This window comes from Olea europaea, chromosome 14 (assembly GCF_002742605.1).
Source record: "Olea europaea var. sylvestris chromosome 14, O_europaea_v1, whole genome shotgun sequence".
In the NCBI taxonomy this organism is placed as follows: Eukaryota; Viridiplantae; Streptophyta; class Magnoliopsida; order Lamiales; family Oleaceae; genus Olea; species Olea europaea.
The window spans coordinates 8,938,075-8,963,479 of NC_036250.1; the positions used below are offsets into that span (position 1 = coordinate 8,938,075).

The 25,405-nt window shown below is 35.2% G+C and overlaps 3 protein-coding genes and 2 long non-coding RNA genes across 10 annotated transcripts in view; 3 read left to right on the top strand and 2 right to left on the bottom strand.

Annotated features, from left to right (window-relative positions):
* The window catches only part of LOC111409477 (protein ecdysoneless homolog), a 6,921-nt gene extending 2,550 nt beyond the window's left edge, over positions 1–4,371 (top strand). Inside the window, exons 2-6 of the mRNA XM_023039523.1 lie at positions 8–67; positions 564–902; positions 2,161–2,294; positions 2,948–3,108; positions 3,643–4,371. Of these exons, the coding sequence (XP_022895291.1) occupies positions 8–67; positions 564–902; positions 2,161–2,294; positions 2,948–3,108; positions 3,643–3,819 (871 nt within the window). The 3' untranslated portion in view covers positions 3,820–4,371. The remainder of the gene's footprint in view (positions 1–7; positions 68–563; positions 903–2,160; positions 2,295–2,947; positions 3,109–3,642) is intronic.
* Positions 4,372–6,316: 1,945 nt separating this feature from the next.
* LOC111409050 lies at positions 6,317–8,072 on the top strand. 3 transcript variants are annotated; one of them, XR_002705408.1, is made up of 3 exons: positions 6,317–6,619; positions 6,687–6,775; positions 7,424–8,072. It is a non-coding gene; the product is annotated as an uncharacterized LOC111409050 (long non-coding RNA). The 3 variants fall into 3 exon arrangements; XR_002705409.1 differs by having other exon boundaries at positions 7,437–8,072; XR_002705407.1 differs by having other exon boundaries at positions 6,319–6,619; positions 7,466–8,047.
* Positions 8,073–9,111: 1,039 nt separating this feature from the next.
* LOC111409051 lies at positions 9,112–13,594 on the bottom strand. 3 transcript variants are annotated; one of them, XR_002705411.1, is made up of 6 exons: positions 13,257–13,594; positions 12,857–12,893; positions 10,015–12,528; positions 9,830–9,945; positions 9,672–9,762; positions 9,112–9,596 (listed from the first exon to the last, which is right to left on the bottom strand). It is a non-coding gene; the product is annotated as an uncharacterized LOC111409051 (long non-coding RNA). The 3 variants fall into 3 exon arrangements; XR_002705413.1 differs by lacking the exon at positions 12,857–12,893; XR_002705410.1 differs by having other exon boundaries at positions 12,857–13,594.
* A 1,776-nt stretch (positions 13,595–15,370) lies between these two features.
* Positions 15,371–17,641, top strand: LOC111409052 (nicotinamidase 1-like). Of its 2 annotated transcripts, XR_002705414.1 has the most exons (6): positions 15,371–15,654; positions 16,052–16,235; positions 16,450–16,583; positions 16,690–16,875; positions 16,966–17,139; positions 17,470–17,545. XR_002705414.1 is itself a non-coding variant. In XM_023038949.1 (5 exons), exons 1-5 carry the CDS (start codon positions 15,505–15,507, stop codon positions 17,551–17,553), a joined length of 738 nt encoding a protein of 245 aa, XP_022894717.1. In that variant the 5' UTR covers positions 15,371–15,504; the 3' UTR covers positions 17,554–17,641. The 2 variants fall into 2 exon arrangements, 1 of the variants encoding a protein (XP_022894717.1); XM_023038949.1 differs by lacking the exon at positions 16,966–17,139 and having other exon boundaries at positions 17,470–17,641.
* Positions 17,642–18,382: 741 nt separating this feature from the next.
* Positions 18,383–24,304, bottom strand: LOC111409053 (O-fucosyltransferase 31-like). The gene is made up of 10 exons (XM_023038950.1): positions 23,978–24,304; positions 22,518–22,580; positions 22,332–22,413; positions 22,080–22,150; positions 21,735–21,823; positions 21,427–21,608; positions 20,490–20,782; positions 19,778–20,005; positions 19,470–19,667; positions 18,383–18,950 (listed from the first exon to the last, which is right to left on the bottom strand). The coding sequence occupies exons 1-10, from the start codon at positions 24,065–24,067 to the stop codon at positions 18,741–18,743; spliced, it is 1,506 nt and encodes a 501-aa protein (XP_022894718.1). The 5' UTR covers positions 24,068–24,304; the 3' UTR covers positions 18,383–18,740.
* Between the last annotated feature and the right edge of the window lie 1,101 nt (positions 24,305–25,405).

Consider the following 25,405-nt stretch of genomic DNA (forward strand, 5'->3'; position numbering starts at 1 on the left):
AGTACAGGAGGTTGATGGAGAAAGCTGAGGAGTATTATCGGAATAGTTCATTACAATCTAGGGCAAGGTATCCAGTGTTTGTGTTATTTGCATTCCATATTTATTTTTAGATTGATTATTTCTATATTCCAATTGCAATAGTTTGATATCTGATCTCACGGGCTCCGTTGTGGTTTAGTATTGATTTCAAGCTAATTATAATATGCCTGTAAGGGTTACAAACAATTGAATTTGGGGAAGTGCATGTTGATAAATTCTATTAAACCCACATATAATATCAGGATTGATTGTTGTTTGGAAGATTCAATGACTCTTCTGCAGTTTTCTGCAGTAAGAAATTTTGCCTTCTCGCTTTCTGTTTATGGTTACCATCTAATGAACAAGCTATGGCCTTTACATCAGGGAAACATAGAGATTAGTTCGTTATTAAAGAATGCAACTTTCTTTTTGCTCCTTCAAGCTTATTTATTGGTAGCGCCTTTTTCCTTTTGCTTGAGTTGTACCCATGAATAATCTTTGGCCATTGTAACATGCTGCATTGTAACATGCTGCTCTTGATGCAGTGAAATGCTGAGCTCTCCTGTTAGACGTATAGATGAGATTCTTGCACTTCCTCATTTAGCTGATGATTTCAAGGTTCAGGAGCTTCCTCCATCAGATGATGATTCTTGGCTTTATGGTGGGGAAGATGAGCTAAATGCTGCTCTTCAGGAGAGACAAAAGGAGATGGAACTTTATGATTTGAAGAATAAGAAGAAACAGAAGTCAAAAGAGCAGCAGGATGGGGATCCAGCTTCTACCAAAGATTTGGAGGAGTATGATCTTGGAGATATAGCTAAATCTATGCAAGCGTTTGTTAAGAAAGTTTCGAGTTATAAAGGAGCTGAGGTTCCGGAAAACCGGTTAGTGTACCTTTAATCGTCTCATGTTTCTTTTAGAGTCATGGAAGGTTTCATTTTTGAGCTCACAAACTAGATGAGAATCAGAACTCCTGTTTTCCTCGACCCGGAGAAATATTGATAGTGTATTGAAACTGATGATCTTAGGATGTTAATAGTACACTTCTTAGTCATTCAGTTGTTACCAATAAAGGATATACATTTATATATTCCTAATTTAACTTAATTTATTTTGCATATTGAATTGTTCTGTCATTAATTTAATGTGGTAGTATGAGCGAAAACTCATGATGCTTTGAGTAGTTGTTTCCCATCAGGTCAACCTTTGTTCAACTTGACGTTGCTGTGATTATAAATCTTTTACTTCTCTTTCCTGGATATGGGTCGTTAATGCCCGTCTCTACCAATATGTTGCATTGACTAATGCCTTTTAAATATATTACCTACTTTTATGCATCACTATAATATATTAAGGAGTTTTTAACATAAAATTATTTCATCTTCCCCAGATTTTCTCTCACTTTGAATGATCATAACTAGAGGATGATATGACTGTTATTCCTTTTTCTAGTTTCTTAATTATTTTTTAAAAAAATGGAATGGGCTGCTATTGAGTAAGAATATAACCTGTTGATATCCCTTTCACAGTGAACTTTTGGCAGTGTCTACTATAATTGTCTTATCACTCTTCATTAAAGCAAAAAGGGGAGGATTAATGGGCTCTTATTGATTGAAGGAATTAGTATGGTCTAAATAATTTTGATGCACTCATGTTGGAGTGGCCAATGTTTCATGGATGTTGCAGTTGATGCTTGTAATGCTCTCCCACTACCACATTTTTAGTTTTTTGGCAGCTCTTATTTTGTTCTCTGCGAGTACAGGAACTTTCCTTTCTCTTCCTTTGGTCTATGCTTTTTCTTTTCCTATTTTATCATTATGCTTTTGCCTTTTTCTCATTTCTAGGTGCCTATGTATCCATTGCAATCCTAGTTTTAAAGGAACCCTTATAAGGCTATGCCATCCCGAGAGAACAATGTGGAGTGTTGGACCTATCCCTTCTGGCAATTCACTTCTCTTGCCTTTGTGATAATTGTGGATACTCTAATAGCTGAAGTGATATACTAATTATGTGGTGATATATGTTTATAAATTTGAAATGTTAAGGCTCTCCCTGTCTTTGATGTGAATTCTGTTTCAAGTTGTGTTCAATAAATACAATTTTTGTCTTGTATGCATAATCTTATTTGCTTCTTTTTGCTAGGAACATGAAAGATGTGAATTTTGATGTGGATCAATTTGTGAAAGATATGGAATCAGTAATGAGACAACGTGGTTCAGGAGATACTGATAGCGATCCTGATCTTGAAGAAGAGCCATTATCGGACATGGATTTTGGTAATTTTTTGAATTCCTGCTTATATATTGAGCCGACTGATATTTGATATAGATACAAATTATTGTTAATTTAGTTATTGTCTTTGCAATTACTTCTTGTTGGCTCTATAAGTTGACAATAAACTATCCTGATGCCTTTTGCTTTTATTTGTTAAAAAGTAGCACACCATTACCATCATATTACTATCATTTGTTTCTATATAATCCATGTTCCTATCCATGCTAAAACTTTTGTAACTTTTAATATTTCTACTTTCTTTGATAAGCGTACTTTATGTCTCTAACTCCCCATTGCCGATAAATTTCCTTCGCCTCCTCAAATTGTAAGACTTCTCGATCATGTATGTGATTTTCGAAAGAGAATTATCCAATTCTGTATCTATCGTTTGGGGATGTATTTTTTACCTTCATGTCAAATCTAAAATGTACAAGATGGCGAGTGTGGAGAAGCAAAGGTGGCTATAATCCTTTAGCTCTTGATTTTCGGTATCTTTATATCTATCGAGTCACTAAAATCATCCGAGAAGCTATTCCTTGATGCTACCATAGGTTCACTATAATGTAACTGGGTGCAATTTAAATGCTGAAAATTGTCTGTCAGTGTTTTTAGTACTGCTAAATACGGTGATTTGGTGTATAACTCAAAAATGCAGATGAGTCTGATGATGAGAGTGTGATTTCCGAGGATAATGAAGACACAGGAGATACTTTCATGCAATCCTATTCAGATGCTCTGAATGAAGAACTGAAGGCCACCACACTCAAGAAGACTTTTGTCCGTGCAAATGAACAATCCGTGCAGAAGAAGGATGAGGTTGGTGTTTTTAAAATCATTATACAAGAGCCAAAAGTTGAATTGATGCATTAATTTTTACGTAGATTTTCTTTAACCAACTAGCTTCACTTAACTGAGCTCTTGCAAATGTACACAAGCTGAATTTTACAAGATGTGAGATAGCCGAAATATGTTTTACATAGGCATAAGCTTATTAAGTTTACTTATAAGTAAATATGTTAGTTTTAAAATAAATAAATTGGTCAAAGTTGGAAATAAGTTATGCTTATTTTGACAAAAATATGAAAGATACTTGAAAAAATGTAACCTTCTCTTGTTTTAAAGTAAGTAAGAGAGTAAATTAACCTATCACATTTTGAAATAAAAAATTGCTTAAGTTAAAATTGTAACTTTACCTTTTTATCTTCTCTTAGTGAAACATGCTCATTCATGATGTGCGTTCCAATATTATCTTTTCATAAATTCCCCAGTTTGATTTGGATGAAATTTTTGTCCTTCAAAATCTATTTTTTCCCCGACTATATGGACAACAATTAATCTAAAAAATTGCAGGGAACTTCTAATGCCATGGAGGAGATGACAGAGTTCACTCCGGTGGATGTAGATATCAACCTTGTGCAAAATTTGCTCGATTCTTTTTCTACTCAACAAGGACTTCCTGGCCCTGCTTCCAATTTGCTAGGACTAATGGGTTTAAAGCTTCCTGATGATTCTGGCCAAGGCAAATAATTTTCTCTGCCTTCCGTTTATCCACTTTAGTATTTCTGTTAATCTCAGAAGTTTTGTTACGGCGTAGCCATATATATCAGACACATCCACGATCTTGATTGTGCATACTGAGTTAGATGCATTTCCTAGTCGGTGTGTAAAAACTTGTAATGTATTTGTTCGTTTGAATTATGCTCACAACTCATGTTTTCACAATTAATGGCCAAGGACATAATGGTAAAGTATGGCTACGCTGGATCATGTTTTATGTACAAAGTGATAGATGAAAGATTGTTTTTCCCATCACTTTTGTACTTGAAATGATGCTGAGGAATCTCCCTTGCGCCGTGTGGAGTTCAGAAGGGGTGATAGCAGAGTCTGTTTTGAATGTACTCATTTTTCTAGCTTGAGAAATGTCGTGGCAAGTTTTAGCTATGCCCTTGTTGTTTGGAAGCTGTTTATAAGGGTCTGTTTGGTAGGACTTTTGATTTTGCTTGTTGAAGTAGTCCTTAGACGAGCTTTCTTTAAAAGCTGTTATAATCAGAGGATACTCTTGATCTCCAAGTTGCCATCGAACTTTTCCAAATGTATCTTAGTTGCTATTGTACTTTAATAGTTTTTCGAATTGTTATTGAACTTACGGAAGTGCTATTGAACTTTATATAAGCCCGTTTGGTCTTGATTTTTCTGTGGCTATACATCAACACCAACGCGGCACAATCATCCAATTAGAATCTCACATTCATTATAAAAATCAGTTCCAGTCAAAATGTTAACCCAACAACAAAAATTGAGATGGAGGAAGGATTTAAATCTAGTTTCAGATTATAAATGGAATTAGCGTCGCCAGCAGGTGGTCATTTGGAATTCGAAAGAAAGCAAGGCGGTGAGGGCAATTTTCGCTATGAAATATGCTATTTGTATATAATAGATATCCATAATGGTGTTCATCCCCTCACATGAATGAAGGCTGAGTTTGGATAAATTATTTTTTTATTTGAAGTGGATCCCCCTCCAAATGAAGGGGGTGGACACCTTAATGTATGTGTAAAATCACACTTTCACTATATATATTATAATTATTTTTTTAAAATTTTTATGAATACTGCTATTTGTACACAATGGTTTACATACATATGAGACGTCAAAAAGTAAGTGGAGAATTTTTTATTTTTTAGTTGAAGAAATCCTAATCCAATCATACCTTACGACACCATATATATGTAAATCATTATATAAATCATTATGTACATGTAGCGCGATCATTTAATTATTATGTTTTATAAGATGCATTAGATAGTATAAAACAACATTTATAAATTTAGTAATAATGTCTTTTACGTGAAATAAATTCAGAGCGAGCGATTGCCTTTCCACAGAAAGATGGACTAGCTAGGCGGACCATGATGGAAGGTCAGCGACAGGGATAGAGAAATTATTACAATTTCTATTCTTTAACACGTAACACATCTTATATAAATATATTGCAATCTTTGAAATAAAAGTTACTTAAACAAAAAATGTGTACATCTAATTAATTTTTTTTTTTTTTTTTTTTTACACTAGGTAAATAAATTTGTTAATACTTCAAGGTTAAAATAAATTTATATGAAAAAAGAATTAAAAAAACGCTTGACACAATATATTATCTTAAACAGAAGAATATATGGGCTTCAAATTGCTCGTAATTTGTCGTTGAACGAATAAACCAAACTCCCATTTAGATAGAAATTGACACAAAAAGGTGAGATAATGAAACTGAAAAACTAAACATATATAAGGATCAAACTCAAAATACAGTACCACAATATTCTATACAAGACATTTTCTTTAATTTTACAATCAATAAGTATATATTATAAAACAAATTCTGGACCCCCAACAACTTTGTGCCCGATGCGGTCGTCTCTTGGTCCTCGCCTCAGGTTCGGGTATGACTGGGGCTGCCGTTGCGTCATTTCTATTAATAATACTTCTCACTCTCCAACCTTTCACGTGGTGTGATTATGGGTTTTCAATCTTCAAAAGTGGGAATCTAAGTTTTCATCCTATTTCAATTTGTAAATCTACATAACCTCGTGATCGAAACCATCATGTGAACGTTAAAATTACATGCGACAAAGAGTTGGTTGTCAAAATATTTAAAATTTGTTTCCAATTTAATTGAAAGTTGTGCGATCTTGCATTACCATTGACCATTTCAATCACATGAGAAACCAGATTGCGATGGAGGGAAGTGACGTCCCTGGCCCCACAGAAATTTGATAGTTTTTTATAAAACCCATTTTTTTTTTCTTTTTTTAATGAAAAGAAGGAATGAGAGGTAAAAGTAAAATTATTTCTTGCATCATAGTCCGTTTAAATGGTTTCGCATTTCTAGCTCGAGGCATGTCATTTAGCTATGCGTTCGCGGTTCAAAAACAATAATCATTTTTGATACATCAATCCCACTACACATACTTGTCGCTTGACTTGTTGGGTTACACGCTGACGTGTCCAAGAAAAGAAATAAACAGGTCTAGTCTTTTGAACCGGCCCCAAATGCATCAAAACCCACCGCTATTTCAATCTCAGCTCAAACCCTACCACTATTTCCCCTCACAGTTGCCTCGCCCCAAATGCAAAAAACCTCTCACGAATCAACTCATACGAGGAGATCTAAAGCTACAAGATTGAAGCCCACCTTACGCAGCAGAATCGACCGTCACTAAGGCCTTCTTCTCCGGCAAAGTATCCGTCTGTAGGGGTTCCAGCCTCGCCTCGATTTCGTCAAATTTCAGCTTCGCCTCTCCACTTCACGATCATTTGCAGGACCCTGAAGGTGCATTTCTTATACTTTATGTGATAGAAACAATTATATAAATATTCATCTTTTTTGCTTATCGTAGCTTGATGCTTTGATTGGCTCGTTGAATTCGAAGGGTGAGAGGGAAGGAGCTCTTAAAAAGCAGCATGAGAAAAACTACAACAAAATAAAGTAAGTTGTTCATGACCTTGTACAAAAATTGTTACTTTCTCATTTTTCATGCCTCAAGTAAGGGGTGGAGGGGTGGCATGGGGAGGGGGAAGTGGGAGAAAGCAAAATGTGGGTGTGAATTCTCGTGAGTTTAGCCATTATTGATTGCTAAACTGAACATTAAACTTGTGTCTTGTCCCGGGCAAAAAGTAAGCTATCATGGTTTGCTGTAGATCTTTATATTTATATGTGGTTTAATATTGAACAATATGAATATTATTGCCTTTTGCTCTGGAAGTTATTTTTTGATTTATTTTGCTGCAATTTTACTTCTGTTGGTTTTCTGTGCCGTGCAAATTTCTTTTTCTTATCAGTCAAAAGTTGTTTTTTCTCTTTTGATTGGCTTTTTACATCCTCAGTTGAGAATTAACATTGCACTCTGGTGAAACTAGCCAATCATTTTCACTAGTTGCATACTATATGAGACTGTTTAGCATGTTTGGCCAAGTTTTTAATTTTATTGATGTAAAAATAACAATATTGTGTTGAAGTGAACAGAATCTGAATGTTTTGTTTGCTGTTCAAACATTTATGTTTGGTTTTATATTCGGTTATTTTGAGTAACTTGATTGCACTGTGCAAGGGAATTTCATTAAAAATGTTGTTTAGTTGTTTGATGTAGTGTGTAATATGTATGTCGTTTGTGTGTAGCATGCCGGGAAAGAACTTCGGACTTTGTCATAGCTGTAGAGAGAAGGGTCACTTATTTGCGAATTGTCCGTCCAAACAAAAGATGATGCTCCTTGTGTAAATGTGGAATTGTGAAGTGCTTCGAGGTCGAGAGGGAGACAAAGAACAAGGGAAGATTGTTTGAGTGCTGCAGTGCTAATTGTAAATAGTGGGCATAGGTCGATGAGGGAGAATCAAGCAGTGGGTCAAGTAATATTACCGCTAACTCGAATAATCATGCAGCACTTGAAGATGTTCAGCAGTTCTCTCGCGTGTTCCAGTCTCTTTGTCACGTGGTCTCTAAGGAACGAAACATTGAGATTTCTTTGAATGTGACAATAAGGAATGCCAACGAAAGTGTAGAAGTGGATGTGAAAGGGAAGGGGCCAACATGATTAGTGGTTAGCTGAATAAGTGACTAGTGTAGTTGATGTATTCTGTTAATATTGGTGTTTGCACTAAGGTGTTGGCCAGAAAATTATTCCTCGCAAACGGTCATGTTCTTATCTTAATGTGATTATTCTGGCTTGAAGTTATTTTTATGCAAAGCTAGGGTGTGTGAAATATTGTTTCATTTTAATAGCTTCTAGTTACGTTTTTGAATGAAAATCGTCATACAAATCATCACTTAGCAGTTTTTAACTATTGTTGAACGAAACAGTTATACAACTTCGTATGCAAATTGAACGAAACTATTGTTGAGTATTTTCTCAATCTTGGGTCAATTGTTCAGTATTCACACTTGAATCAATGAGTAATTGACTTCAAATTCTAGGGTATTTGAAGATTCAATGAACCTTTGAACATATTCTTCGTTTCTTACATTTCCGCACATCACTCTGAAGCTTCACGTCACCAGCTTTCATATCGTATATTCTGGGCTAATTCTCTTTTAAGAATTATGAAGAGAGATTCGAAGTCCTTAATTATGACAATAATGTTTGGTCCAATTTCACATAACCGTATGGCCTCTCCAATATTACCAAGTTTGGCATATTTATTAATCATAATGTTGTACAAGACAATATCCTCCACCAAGTTACTATTTGCCACTTTATCAAAATAACTTCTTACCTCTGATACTCCCCCTTTCTCGCATAGTCTTAATAGAGTAGATCGATTTTGAACATAATCTGTGGTGATTTTCTTCAGACACATCTCCTTATAAAGCTGGACAGCCTTTTGTACTTCTCCCATCTTGCAAAGACCATTAATGATGATAGAATACATCACGTGATCTGGTATTAAACTAGCATTTTCCATCTCACTAAGAAATCTCAGAGCTTCATCCATACGTCCATTATTGCACAAACTGCTAAGCAACACACTATATGAGATACTACTAAGCTGAAAGCCCCCTAGAAAGCATCTCCTCTCGCAACCTAAAACGTTCTTCAACAGTATTGTATATGTGACGATCAATGTCTAATCCTCTACGTAGCATCCTATTAGTAACCTTCCCGGCATCATCCATCATACCAAGTAGACGAAACCCTTTGGTTATAATGTTGAAAGTCACATGATCAGGCCCCAATCCATATTTCTCCATGTCATTCGTAAAGTCTAATGCTTCTTCTATTGAACCCATCATACATAGTCCATGAATGAGAATATTGTAACTATAAACGTCAGGAAATAATCCATACTTAAACATCATACAAAAGAATGATTTTGCAATATCTACAAAACCCATTTTACAGAATCCGAAAATCAGATTATTAAACAAAACAATAGAAGCATGGGGCTCTTTTTCTTTAGTCTCCTGCAGAAATAAAACTGCTTCATGTATCAAGGACTGTCTGCATAGACCATCTAGGATAATCGCATTTGTGTATTCACTTAGACATATCCCACTGGCTTTAATTTCAGTGTATACATCCCACATGATATCAGTATTCTTCAAGTTGTGCAATAAACTATTGTATGTCATAATTGGAGCCCTTAATTATGACAATAATGTTTGGTCCAACGTTCAAACCAGCACTCATCAGTTCTGAGAATGTTTTGCTTGAACGAGCCATAGCCCATAAGCCCTTTGTCTTCATCTAGCATCACAAGTTCGGTCCAGGTCGGTTAGGTACATGTGGATAGTAATTAGGCATTGCATTTTCAACTGTAAAATAATCAAAGTTATTATGCAAACGAAGTATGACTTGAAATAAAAAACGAAGAGAAACCATATCATTACCTGGACCATACAACATAGCATTTGTTGGATCCAATGGGATGAAATTGGGAGACATTTGTTGTTGTGTAAATACATGACTTTCGGCAGCACCCTGCACCATATTATAACGTAACTAAAAAGTGCAAATCATATTCAATTATTAATGGAAAGAGACAAACCATCAGGAGTTGTGAATATGAGACTGGTGCTTGCATGGAGTATGAGATCAATTCAACTTCTCCCAGTTTACTTGGGCCTGCCTTCGTTTCCTTTCCTTAACTGAAGTTAGACGGGACTGCATACCAGATAAATAGTTACTACTACTAATCACTTTTTAACAAAACAAAATAAATTGCAAACATACCTTTGCGTTAATGGAATTTGATTCCAAACAACTTTTCCTTCGGAGTTTCTTTGGTGCACCTTTTCTGTTCGAGCATTTCGGGTCCTGTACACTTCATTTGACAGAGTGATGTGATGTTCCATCATCTAACGCTATCTGAGAAGCCTACTGCGCTAAGCTATTACTTCCACTAGTCGACCTCGTCAAACCCACTGTTCGTTCTTTGCAATCTATCCATTCCATTACCTGACGACTTTCCTCATCATCATCTGCAACCAAGTTCGCAAGAGAAGCAAATGATTAACACAATTTGTCATATCTCAATTGGGCTGGACTGCTACTCAAACCATTGTAGTTGGCTGCGACCTTGGTGTGAGCCCTATTCACATCTCTTCTCCATCTCCGTAATATGTAGGAGTCGGGCAGTGAAGTGATATTATTACGGATGAGTACAGCAATCGCATGCCTACAAATTATTCCTCAAAACTCGAAGAGGTGACAACTACATACGATTTCACATTTCTCCTTTTCAAAAGTGACGTAACAGCTCTTTTTCTTCAATCGATCATCAAGTATGACATCTTCCTATACCTCATACCTCGTTCCTAAAAAGTACTCCGACGAAGATATGAGATCAAAGTAGACCTTCCCAATGAACTCATCCTAAACTTCCCTAAATTTTGAGATGGTATAAACTAGTTGAAATTGCTTCTCTAGCTCACATTTTGTTGCACATGGAACCATTTGTGAGTAAGATTTGAAATCTACCTGGAACTCTTTCTCTACATTATTCCTCAAAGCTCGCTCGTATTTTTCAACAAATTGCTTCAGCGACGTCTCAGAGTGCACATACCCGTCGAAGAATGCATTCATGATCTCACTGTGTTGAGTAGTTGACATTCCAGCCCAGAACATACATTTCAAATAGCAAGGTACCCAACGGCCCTTGTTCGAATACAATCCCGACAACCAGTCATTGTCATGCAAATTATACTTCTCTATTATCGCACTCCAACCCTCTTCAAATTCGTCAACGGTTTCATATCAGTACATGTATGGCAAAAAAGATTTCACCCTTGTCGCTGTGGTGTCCAAACTTCTCTGGCAACTTCTTCAATATGTACCACAAACACCATCTATATTTTGTGTTCGGGAACACAATCTGAATTGCATTCTGCATGGACTTGTCTCGATCGGTAATAATACCAAGGAGTGCTTGTCCATGCATACACTGAAGCCAAGTCTTGAAAAGTCACACAAATGTTTCTGTATTTTCGTTTGACAACAAACCACAACCAAGGAGTGTTGATTGCCCATGATGATTAACTCCAACAAAAGGCGCAAATGGCATGTCATACTTGTTAGTTATGTATGTGGTATCGAATGTCACAAATCCCCAAACTCCTTATATGCCAGCCTACTCCTATTATCTGCCCAGAAAATAATCCTCGACCGTGACTCTTTATCTAAATCCATACTAAAAAAAAAAAAAAAACAGAGCACCTTGATTGCATGTTCGAAAAGTATGACTGAATTGCTACAGCATCTCCTTTGCGCAGTCTTAATCGCCTTACTTGTTCAACATAATTTCGACAATCCTTTTCAATGCAAGTCATATTCTCATACCCCCTGCTTCTACAACCGCTGAATTGTAACTTTTATGCAAAGGAATCCCTGCCATGTCATTCACTTCAATCCGTCGTTTGACATGAACACTCAATTCTTGGTTGCAACGATACAACCTAGACTTCGAATGGCTGGTTTTACGATTGTGAATGAGATTGACTGTGTTAATTTTCCATACTCCGCACGCATCTAATGATGCAGTCAACCTAGCTTTACAACCCGTTTGAATGGTAGCTTACATCTTCATAGAACCGCTTGTGTTACTACTTCTATGACCTTCACGGCTACATTGAAACACAACATATCTTACAATTCCATCATCATCCTTTTGCGAATTTCTTTCCTAACCGGAAAGCCTACGTTGTACGTATATCGTTTGTAAAAATCAAACATTTCTTTTTCATCGCTGAACTTCATACCTACTTCGGGCACAATCATACCATATAGTCCTACAATTCCATCGTCCACTACATTCGCACTTTCCAACATCTTCTCGTTATCTGATTGTGAATGAGATTGACTGTGTTAATTTTCCATACTCCGCACGCATCTAATGATACAGTCAACCTAGCTTTACAACCCGTTTGAATGGTAGCTTACATCTTCATAGAACCGCTTGTGTTACTACTTCTATGACCTTCACGGCTACATTGAAACACAACATATCTTACAATTCCATCATCGTCCTTTTGCGAATTTCTTTCCTAACCGGAAAGCCTACGTTGTACGTATATCGTTTGTAAAAATCAAACATTTCTTTTTCATCGCTGAACTTCATACCTACTTCGGGCACAATCATACCATATAGTCCTACAATTCTATCGTCCACTACATTCACACTTTCCAACATCTTCTCGTTATCTGATTCTAACGAGATATCGTTGTCTGCCTCTTCCGAAAATCCTTTCGCTGCGACAAAAAAAAATAAAAATAAAAAATTGTAAAGTTTATATATGTAAACCTCTTGAAACCGACTTCACATAAAAAAGGACAAACCGACTTCACTTGAAAAATTAAGAACATATCCGATTGCAAGTAACAAAATTCAGAAAATTAAGTCCATTTTCAAAAAAATAAATAAATAAATAACACACACACACACATTTGTTTCATTTTTTATCACTGATTCAACTATAAAGTATTAAATATTCGTCACAAAATCAAAAGACAATATTAAAGCATAAAGTGTTTCTCAAATTCTATGTGCATTATGTGGAAGAATGACAAAATATCATACCTTCTGTTGTTTTTGGTATGGTTCTGATGCTACCTCTCTTGGCCCAACATAGAAAGGGAAATCAAAAGAAGAAAGTGCATTATAAAATACAAAAGCAAAAATTCATAAAAGCTTGAATTGATAGTGACGTTTAACTGATGAGTTATCCCATTTCTCAGATGCCCTCATCATTCTACGAAGCATATATCAGCAAATTCTTTACTTGTTTAACTCATACATTCTATGAAACCAAATGAAGCAACAATATTTTTTCCCTTTTATCTGACAAAATTTATCTTCTACATTAGCAGCCTTATTACCAGTATTGGTAGGTTTTTACGATTACACATTCATCTCACATAGTATACCTTTGTCCCTAAACCCTAAATCAGTATCAAACTAAAATGGGAAAGGGGAATACCTTTGTTCATCATCTCTTTGTCTCAAACCAGATTTCGACTTCTGCTTTGCTTCCAAAATGAACCCAATGTTGGATATTTCACAGAACGCCAATCGCGACGACTGGAACTCGCGACCGAGAGATATTAGTAAAGAAATTGACCCATATTTCCTGAACCCATTGCTTTCAGCAAAATGAACCCGGCATCGGATAATTTTCCCTTTATGAACAAGATATGGCACGCCGTAAATCAACTCAAAAAGAAGAGAAGCGCTTTCTCGGCAAAGATGAGGAAACTGATTTCACGCAAGATTTGAATGGAAAAGTTAAATTTGCCCCAAAGTCAAATGAAACAAATGCCCCCCCCCCACCCCCCCTCCTCCTCAAATCCAAGACCATTTATTCTATTTTTTGGAAAAATCCACGTCAGCGTGTAAACAAACGGGCAAGGGAAAGAGTACAAATAGCTTTTTTCCTTTGACACATCGAAGTGAACTATAATGAAACATTATTTGACTTTTACATGTTTAGTAATCTCAAAGCTACCTTGCATTCTGATGTTGTTCACGCATGTTGACGCCATCTTTTTCAATCATGCAACTCTATATATTACCAACAGTATCAAATAAAAAAATCATCTGAAAAACTATATGATCGTCTGAAATACTTTAATGAAAAATTTTCAGTTTCCTCGATATTTAACGAGCATTACGAAAAGGGAGCAGAATTTTGTAGTTAGTTAGGGTTTGGAGAGTGTCAATAGTGTTGTTTGGGCCGTGCCCCTTGAACAACCCTCTGGATAACCAGGGAGTTATGGATGGTGTCTGGTCATTCAGAGGTTGTTTAAGGGGCTTTATCTGTGTTGTTTTTGTATAGCATGTACATTACTGGCTTTAATGGAGGAAAATATAAATAACAAAAAAGTTTCAGGTGACATCTCAATGTCGGAAATCAATTGATACTTTGAAGGGGTCTATTTCATCAATTTTTTTGTTGGGTTAGATCGATGATGGTGGTGGGAAGAGGAAGAGGGTAGTAGAAGGGAAAGAGAATTTTTTTTTTTTTTTTTTTTTTCTTTCTTTTTTTTTTTTTTTTGATTTTTTTTTTTTTTTTTTTAATGTCAATTTAAATTTAGTGGATTCGTTTGTACTCTTTTAAAAAAATTGGGGCTATAGTTGCAATTAATTTATTATTCTCTTTTTTTTTTTCTTTTTTTCTTTTTTGTTTAAATTGTAGGGAAAAAATGAGCGACAAGGAAATATTTCACACTAAGGGGTGTGTATTCAATTGAGACTTTTAATAACTTTTTCATATTTAAGAAGTTTAGGAATGTTCAATGTAAACTTTATGAAACTCTTTAAAAGTATTGATGATTTAATTGAGACTTTTATAAACTTTTAAGAAGTCTCTAAAAATCGCGTTGTATTCAATTAAAACTAATTTTGTGGTATTCAAATTTTAATGACTTCTAAATTTTTTATAAAAGTCTCTAGAGTGCTAACTTTTAAACAGAAAGTACTCATAATAAAAATATTAAAATTTGTATCTTATTTAATCACGAGATTTTGGGAGATATATATATATATATATATATATATATATATATATATATTAATTAAGGTCTTAAATTCTTATTCTTTTATTTTTCTTTTATTATATGGGAAGAAGAAGTGGAAGGAAAATTGGAATTGTGGGAACCAACACTTCGTATGTGAAAATTTACACTATTGTATTAAATTCACGTGAATTATATTTCAAATGAAAGTTTTAAAAAATCTTTTGAATTCTATAAAAATCTATAAAAAATTTAAAATTAAAATCCATAGAAATCTACAAAAGACTTTCACTAATTTCATATAAATTTATAAAACATTCACGTAATTCACAAAAGTTATCATTTAAAAAGAGTTTATCAAAATTTTCAAAAATTCCAATTGAATACCCCCCTCCCCCACCCAAAAAAAAATAAATAAATAAAAATTTAAAACATGGATTTGTGCCATTCCCATGGAAGGTTTTCCTCAACATGCCCAATGGGTAAATGGGGTTCTGTGCCGTTTAGTCATCTTGAAAAGGTAACATGTTTTAGGGTATTTTCCATTTTCATATTTATCTATGCAAATTTCCCTATTCAAAATAGAATATCTAAATACTGTATTGGGATTCCACGTTTCACGCCACTAAATACAGTGCAAATCTTCTGCGTTGTTTCCACCTCTCTCTCGAGAAAAGTTTCTCTCTCTAGATTTACAGAAATCGCAGAAAAAGAATGGAGTCGTATTCGCCTCAGACAATTGAGCTTTTGAAGAATGAGATTCCGGTGGATCAGGAGTCTCTTCTTCTTTCCGGTGATGTAAAAACCGGTTTAGTTCTTGTTGACATCGTTAATGGTTTCTGCACAGTTGGTTCCGGAAATCTGGTAGATTTTTTTTTTTTTAAATTATTTTTTGTGGGTTTTGAATCTTATGGATATCTGTATGCACGTGAATACATGCACGTGTAATATCATTTATCTTTTATGTTGTCTTGAGACTCGGTTTTTGCATTTTTATTTTAGGGTTTATGATTTGTTTAATGGTAGGATTATATTGTTCTTTGGTTGATGATAAAATGAAGGGAAAGTTGAAATTTCTTTATGTTCCGATCCCCTTCTACTTGTTTGTGCGCTTAAATTCTAGATCGCACTGCCACCTGACTTTCTTATTTTTGTTTCACAAGCTTCATCCTTGTGTGTTCTTATTCTGCTTATGAAATTATTCTATAGAGAGAGTAATTTGACAATGATATCAAACGTAGTCGTTTCGTTTTTGCAACAGGCTCCACAAGCTCTAGATGAACAAATTTCTGGAATGGTTGATGAGTCAGTGAAGCTTGCCAAAATGTTCTGTGAGAAGAAATGGCCTATATATGCTTTACTTGATACTCATCATCCAGATATTCCTGAGCCTCCATATCCCCCTCACTGTTTAGCTGGAACTGATGAGTCAAAATTGGTTCCCGGTAGTTATAACTTTATAGCATGTTTGGTACGACATAATAGACAGTATTGGATAGCACTAAGAGAATAAAAAGAAGTTGAAATCTTGTCCACTGTAATGTCCAATCCTATCTAATATTGCGAACCAAAAATGCCTTTAGTGATTCCCTTTCTGCAGCAAATCAGTTCACATGTTTTAGTTGTTCTCTTATGTTGCTTAGTTTTTATGATTTGCAGCCTTGCAGTGGTTGGAAAATGAACCCAATGCAACACTAAGGTGCAAGGGATGTATTGATGGGTTTATAGGTTCATTTGAGAAAGATGGATCCAATGTCTTCGTGGATTGGGTGAAAGCCAACGAGATCAGAGCCGTAAGTATTTCCATCTCCGACAACATAAATCTTCAATTGGGGTTTTCCCATCTTTTGCTACATATTGAATAGAACAATTCTGACCAACACTTTTTTTATTCTAAAGATGCTGGTTGTAGGGATATGCACAGACATTTGTGTGCTTGATTTCGTCTGTTCGGCACTTTCTGCAAGAAATCGCGGTTTTCTCGCTCCATTGGACGATGTGATCGTTTATTCTCGTGGTTGCGCTACTTTCGATTTTCCAGTTCATGTCGCCAGAAATATCAAAGATGCTTTAGCTTATCCACAGGTAGACTATGTGGTACAAGCAATTTATGTTCTAATTGCTGATTTGGTCGAAAATCTTAATGCAATTGACACGTTCTTATGTTACTTTCAGCATGAAACAAATAGTTTGGTTTTTCTTCTTTCGGCTCCTTCCTGACGCACATAAAAGAACAAGGAATAAACCATTTGTACCGAGGGGGTGTACCGAACCGTTTACACCCCCCTCACAAACATGCGGGCCCCATATGTTATTTAATAATCCGAACCGAGGTCCCACCCAAATGATGTGAGTAGTAGGTAAACCATTATGTACGTATAGCACGGTTCAAAGAACAAAATATTAAGTTTTCGTGTATTTTTTTTTTTGTATATTCCGTTGTCACCTCTCTTGAAATGGATAGCATATCCAGTGAAGTCTTTTGTCCTGATATGAATTTAAGACATGCCCAATATCACTATCGCACGGTTTTCTGCAGACCATTTTACATATTTAATGAATTATTTCTGATTAAGATTGTCTGCATCGAAAATACTCCGCCATTTCTTGGCGTTTTTCAATTATTTCCCAATCTGGGTAACTTAATCTTCTTACTGTGTTGTCTTTCCTTTGGTGTAGGAACTGATGCATCATATAGGACTTTACATGGCCAAAGGCAGAGGAGCCAAGGTGGTTTCTGAAGTCTCGTTTGTTACCAAATAGCAACATAACTTCATCTTAATATGTGTCCTATATAGGATTAGTTTGTAAATATCCTAAATTAATAAAAGTGCTCTAGTTGTTTTGTTGATGATGTTGGGTTGCTTGAAAGTATCAAATTATACTTATCGAGTTGTGTATAACCTGGGATTTGCAGAGTTTGCAATGCAGATTTGCCGTATATGTTAACCATGATCTGCGTATGTTACATTTAAGTAACTTTTTATTTCTTATTCAACAAATTATTTTCTTAACTTATGAGTAACAAAAGATACTTTTATTATTACCTTAAATCTTAATGTCAAAATAAATATGTAATTTTGACCAATATATTAGGACAAAAGAATTGGCAAATTCTGACCAAATTAAATGTTGTTTAAGGATTGTCGTTTTTACAATTGAGTATTGGTGCACTCCTCCATTAAAAAATAATAATAATAAAAATCGAAAAATTTCAAACTTGGGATCTATTTAACTCAAATAATTGGAAAATAGCGGTTTGAAAGCATTGTACTTTATTTTTAGAAAGCATATTCTATAATTTAGAAAGTTCAAATACTTCAATAACGTTTTATCTTTAACAATAAATTTTTTTTTTTCTATTTTTTATTTTCACAGACTTTCTTTCAAATTATTATATTATTTTCCTAGGTTTTCTTAGTATACGATGAATGTGGAAATTCATTGGCACATCTCCACCACTCACCTTATTATTTTTTTTCTTTTTTAAATATGTTTTGAGGATCAAATTGCTAATAAAACTTGATTTTTCATAGTTCAATAGCTTGGTAAGTATATAATTTGGATAATATGTAGTTTTACCATTTCCAAATTTCTCCAAAGTTTCAGAACTTTACTATATAATAAAGTGGATTAAACAAACAAAGACGCTGCGAGTCATGAGAGCTTCTCCTGTTACTCTTCACTGAATTGTACATCAAACTCAGATAAATGAATACAACCCAATCCTTAAAAAAAATTCTCCCACCCCTGATGAATTCTCTAATAGGAAGTACATAAATGGCTCTTTAACTCGGCTAATTCTTCTTGAGCTTTTGGTCAGTCGATTCTCCAGTAATCAAGAGGGATTGCATTTTATTTCAGATATTATAGGCCACAAATAATACAAGCAGCTGCACCAGCATCAGCACCTGCAGTTTATATAAGATTTATATCACAGAATCCCACTGTTAAGCATTGCACATGCAATCTGGAGTAGGATATGTATATATAGACTGTTCTGATTTGCGTAATCGGATCTGCCCATGTCTGTTCTTGTGTCCTTCAACCACAGTCTCTTGGAACTCTGGCCAAGTTAGGCTTTTATTCAGGAAAAGCTGCCCCAACAATGCCATGTTAGGTCTTATAGTCTTCAGGTTTTGGTATGTTCGATGTCCCACCTGCAGATCCAAAAAGGAGTTGGAAACAAAATTCTCAATTTTCATGGTGTAAGGTGAATGCAAGAACTCGTAAACCATTGCATAGGACAAATTAACATAAATAGAAATTCATAGCTTTATGCCCAAGTCTCAGTGAATCTAATCCATTCTTACGGAGAAGAGTAAAATAGAGAATGAAAATCGAAGTTTTCACAATAATGGCGAAGTAGAATCTTTTGGCCATGCCTACCAGACCTTCAAAATCGCTTCCCACTAAATCCTTAAATGGTAGGAACAGTATATATGCGGTTGAGGGGATAAATGTATAATTAGGCCCCACACAGTCCAGCAACTTCACGTACAGCATTCAATTTGGCTGGACGCACTATTTTATTGGTGATTAGTTTTATTGCTTATCATAGCATTGTGCAAACTTTTGGGAGAGGCAGATATAAAAATGTTGCTATGCATGCAGTCGAATCAAATGAGACGGCAAGAAACAGCAATATATTAGTATATATAATAGCATTAAGTGCTTACCATAGCATTGTGCATATTTCCAGGAGAGGCAGAAATGAAGATATCGCTGTGCATACCAACGTAGTAATCAACTGCAGCTAATAAGGAAGCCTTTCCTTTAATGCTGGCTCTTTCTTCGGAAGAAGAAAGACTCTTTTTATTTTCCAATAATGGAAACAAACTTCTCAAGGTCGAGATCCTGACTTCACCACCATACACCTGAAAAATGGCAGTCAATGAGAATTTAAGAAAACGAAAGCATAGGATTGGCTACAAGGCATTGGAACTGGTTTTGATGATCTGGAATCATATCAACTTTGAATTTAAACCTTATGGGAGGCAAGATATAAGCGAGTAGTGTTGTCAAATCCCAGAGCTGCTAGCAGCAATCCAATTTCTTCGGGAGTCAATGGGCACCGTCCCTGACTTCTCAACTCCTCATCGGTAAATTGAGAGTTTAAGACCCTTCCTTGCCAAATGACTTGTCGATACTTAGCTAGAGCCAGTTTTTCTGCCTTACCCCCACCGAAGTCGCAGGCTGAATGGGCAGCCATATCCTGAAAAGACAGTGAAATCTAGAAAGAAAAGAAGTATACATCTCTCGAGAGCCAAATGATAAACTGATGAATGATATAGGTTAAGTTCCAATCCTTTAGGGGGCAATAATAATAGCGGTTCACCCTAAATGAGAGAGTAATTCAGGTTGATCTGTGGTCGAAGGAATAAGTGTCTAGTATGATTAGTTTCTACGCAGTTCAACAAAAAAAAAAAATGTAATTCTGGAAACAAATATATTTCCAGAGACAAATATAAGAAAGATGATCCAGAAAACAGTTAAACCGCACTCTAAGCCCATTGCATAATGAGGCAGGTAAGTACGTAATAAAGAGTAGTTTTAGCAATGAGTGCAGGCCAAGAATTGGAAGCTATAAATCTCAGAAGCACATCAAAAGCTCATATGCTCAAAATTAAGTTACTAGTCTCTCCCAGTTTGAGTAGAATTTCTACATCTCGTAAATATTGTGACAAAGGTGGAAATACCTTATCAAATCGAAGATGGAGGACAACAAAGTTTCCAGTTCCTTGTTTGCGTTTAGCATTGCTAACATCTTTAAAATGCTTAGTACCAACAACTTCATCATCACCAGGAGGATATCTGAGACGGTTGATGAGAGCATCTCCAAGTTCTCTGATGCGAGGAACAAAAACTAATGCTTGAAAGTTGACCTTGCACCGTAGACGTTGGATGTCCTTGGGCATATTGTCAAATGCCAGTCGGTGAGAAAACGGTGCAATTGCAGCAATGCCATAACTGGTCAATCCAGGGATAATATAATCACAACCCACATTTTGAAATTGAAGCAATAATTATAAGAAGAGATATCTACTGCAGGTTCAGAAGCCAATCAAGTCAAATAATAAATATTGTGATGGATTAAGCCCTAATCCAGTACTCCTACACTTCTGAGAGCTATATAGTAACCAGAAAACGAGCAAAATACACAGATTTATAGAAGTTCATGCCCAATGTGAGAGTTAGGCAAGTTTTCACCATATTGGAGAAGAAGTGTACAAGAGAGATCTCACGTCTCACTCTCTTCATCTATGTCTTACCAAAAAGGCTCCCTAATAAATCCTTTTTATGGTAGGAATATCAGGTAGATCTGCAGTCAAGGGGTAATTGTAGAGTCTGATTAGGCTCCAATCAGTCCAACAAACACCAACACCATTTTATTACAGCAAGGAAAACTAGCAAAAGAAACTACAGTATGGAGCCCTTTGCAGAAGATTTTAGTATGAGAACCATTTTTCATAGAATCAGCCAACTCAATTTTTGTTCCCATTAAGAAAACTTAACTATATCACTCTACAATTGTCACCCATATCAAATTAAATTGATTCCATCATACAAATGAAAATCACTCTCTAAGTAATAAAAGATACTAAAGACTATTTTTTTTAAGATGCTTTTTTTTTTTTTTTATATACCAGTTCGCCGAAGCATGAATAGGTGTTGTTTTAATTCTGTTAGCCCGGATGGCTGTAGCATAATATTCCCGTGTGCTCCAAAAGAATTCATCGGGCAACTCTTTAACTATGGATACCTCATCTTTCAACACATTAATGAAGTGATCCACATCAAATATATCCAAGAAAGTGCTACAGGGAAAAATAAATAAATAAAATAAATCCATTTTTTCATTTCGTTATTTCTCCAAACACGAGAGTAGGAGTTTCACACTAGAAAAATATCAAGAACAAATTGATAGGTTTAATGAGTAGAACCTTGAATCTTGCCAAACAGAGTTTACTTCAAGGTAAGGGATCACAAGAGTTGCATTCAAAATTTTAGCAACAGCCACGGCATCACAAATCTTAGAATAGAGAGTGTACATGTCAGTTATCAAGAAGACAAATAATTACATAATCCAAGAAAGAAAACCAGTATGTCATGTTTGGTAAGTGGTTTTAAATAGTACTCAATAGTATTGAGACAAAAGAAATTAAAATCATATTCAATGTAGTGTATGTGGTCTAATACTACAAACCTAGCATGCACATATAGTATATAATTTATTGATCCCTAAATAGCTTAAGAAGTACCAAATGTAAAAAACATACAGCACATACCCCCATCCTCTGCTGATTTAGTCCTCCATCAAGGAAAACCTGAATATATCCTTGAGAATTTTCTGGAAAACCTGCTTGTAAAAAATGATCAGTGATTCAGAATATTTTGAAATGCATGAATTCATTGCCATGCATACATTTGCAACAAATACAAACCTTGTTATTTAATACAAATAGTTAAGAATCAATGAAGAAACTAAGAAATTTCATCTATGACCAATTTTTGGCCGATACTATTACAGTATTACTCACTGGGAAGAGTGTCAGATTCAACACAGGGTTTCCATCCTTGGTCGACCAAAGGCATCCATAGCTCAGCCTGTTTTTCATGAGACTGAACGAAAAAGGAAAAAGCGAATAAAGTTATATTCATATCCCGAATGACAATTTTGTAAAGGGAAATGCATGCATATAATAGCTCAGTAACCTCTTACTCACAGTTTGGCGTTGTATAGCACTCTTAAGTAGCTTTGAGTGCCTAGGTTTTGGAGCATTCTTTTCCTGCATAAGCAAATCAGACTATGACGAATGGATCCCCCCTTAGTCGAAAAAATTAATTCTACCATATAAGGAGTAAGCTTCAGTTGGCAAAAGATAGCATCACAAATTTAAAGTATCCACATAATTTAAATGTTTACTCTGTTAGATATGAGAATCTAGAATAAGCAACAACCCCTTGATGAGCTATAATTCCAAGCTTTGCTTATAGGCAGTGGCTCTAGATTATACTGATAGTCTAGTTATTCTGCACAAAGCTAAGAGTCATTTTAGTGGTACTTTATCTGAAATCTTCTCTACTATAATGATCCCGCATTCCCTAATGCCCTGCATATGCCAAGATTTCCCATACGATTACGTTCTAAGTTATCATACGTTTCTTTTCAGTGGATTCACTAGTTATATATTATACTAATTTATGGTAAAAAAAAATAAAAGCGTTTTACTGTTATCCTCGAGGTCCCCACCACAGATTCTAAATAACAACTTCTATAAAAACATAAAAAATAACAAGAAACTATGTTTTATTCCCAATTAATTTGGAATCTGCAGCATGAATTTTTTTTTTTTTTTTTTCCCTTCCTTGCCTCTCCTCACAACTAAATCCTTAGCAACCACAACAAGACATGTGAGATTTCATCTAATGCTCCCTCTTGTGGCGTGTTCTGATGATATCGTGTCACTCGTATTCCCTTTAAATTTACACAAAAATGTGTCTGGACAACCTGCATGTTCATCCCTGCGTAACAGGTGTATCTCCATCCATGCCCAAAGAATGACCTTTTACCGGTATATATACGAGTGAACATTCCCTCTTGTCTAATTATAAGCAAACAAATCTTTGTCATCTACAATTCTACTTTCTCATAATATAATCATGTCAAACAATTTTGCAGCCCCAAAAACTCCCATACTTTCCAAACTTGGAAAAAATGACCCAAAATATCTCCATTTTTCCATATTCGGCGAAATACATAAATTCTATAAGCACGGCCCTTACATATTCCTCCTCGTACTAATCATCACTGCAAATCTTGAAAAATAAAGAAATAATTTCTCAATTAAAAGATTTTAAAATCAAACGACAGCAACAAAGCTAATAAAAATAGTCAAATCCCCCTAAAATTCATACCTTTCTGTGACATTTTTATCCATTCCCACAAGAACCCATAATACATTGAAGAATTAACGTTCCCTCCCTCCCTCTCTTCAGCAACTATTTCCCTCAAACCAGAAAATATATCAACGAATGCAAGCAGCACAAACAAAACCCAAAAATCCCGTTAAAGGAAAAACAGAAAGCAAATAAATAGATCAATTTGAAACCCCCACCCCCCACCCAAAAAAAATAATAAATAAATAAATTAAATATAATAAAGGGAACTGAATCATGAAGATACCGAGAGAATGGAGGGTGAGGCATGGCTCAATGGAGTGAAAAGACTCGCAAACAAAACGGGGAGCAGCAGCAGCACGATGACAGTAGTCATGGCTCCTCTTCTGTTGCTTCGACAGTACTCTAAAAATACACTTTTATTAAAGAGACGTGGGGTTCTTAAGGCTTAAGTTGCTTAACGTTGGAAGCCTTCAATAAAGTGACTTTCATGGAGGAGAGAGAATAAAAAGAGGATTCATCTTCATTATTAGCCTCTGAAAAAGCATGTCAAACGCCTACCTATCTCCACACACACACACAGTGATACACATAGGACCAAGAAACAGCTCGACTATGAATGTACATATGTATATTCTATTTCATTATGTCGGGCGTCTTTTTCCCAGTAAAACCTCAACAGCCAACGGATAGATTTTTATTGAAAGAAAAGATTTTGTACGTGGCATGTCCTTGCTTTTTCATGTTTTTCACTAAAATGTTTTTAGCTGGCTCATGCTGTTACTGTACTTTTAATAAATGGTAGCGCTCTCAGCTTTGCCACCACCGACACACACATGGTAGGGGTGAGCGGAATGGTAAAGGTGAGCCGCGATCCGCTCTTTGGAAACATACTGCAACAGTAAAGTCACGAGTACTGAAAAATTTTAACGTAACTTGTACCGACATTGATGTGGTAAAATATAATTGGAATGTTTTTTCTTTTCTCTATCTTTCAATAATGTCGCGTCATGTATTGTCTGTAAAAGAAATTTGTCAAAAAATCCTATACCTGTAGTAGCGTTGTTCTTTTACATTGGTCAGTATAAAGATTTTGGGACATTCGTATAGACCTTTGATATTGAAAATAAATTACTGAATAAAAATGTTCAAAGTTCTAATAATAATAAAAATTAAAGCTTTCAAAAGTTCTCTTTAAATTTACGTTTCTAGCATTTTTAAGGAAGGGATGGTCGAACATGAAATTTGATTATAGCAGGCACAAATTATAAAGAGAACATTACCCTAAATCCTACATTTTAAATTTCAAATTAAAAAATCAGGTGTTTCCCATTCAAAAATCAGATATAATTATTTTTCGTTCAACAATCGATTAATAATTATTATTTAAAAATTATATATCATTTATCGTCATTTTCTTTCTTTTCAGTCATTATCACCTCTGTAATTACCCTTATCACCACTTATCAGTCATCGCAGATTCTAGATCCACAAGTGATGTGGCTAATGTCGTTAGGAGGATTAGCAGGATGTGGCTGATGACGTAAACGCTCGTCTGAGTTGATCATTCGCGAGCAGCTGTTCCACACCCTTCGATTGTAGCAAAATCTATGCCTACAAATTGTTTATTGTTACCACCTGATTTTTTGAACTTTTCTACAAGTTCCTTATTTTTTTAATGTATATTTTGAAATTTTTATAGTTATGTGTTTTT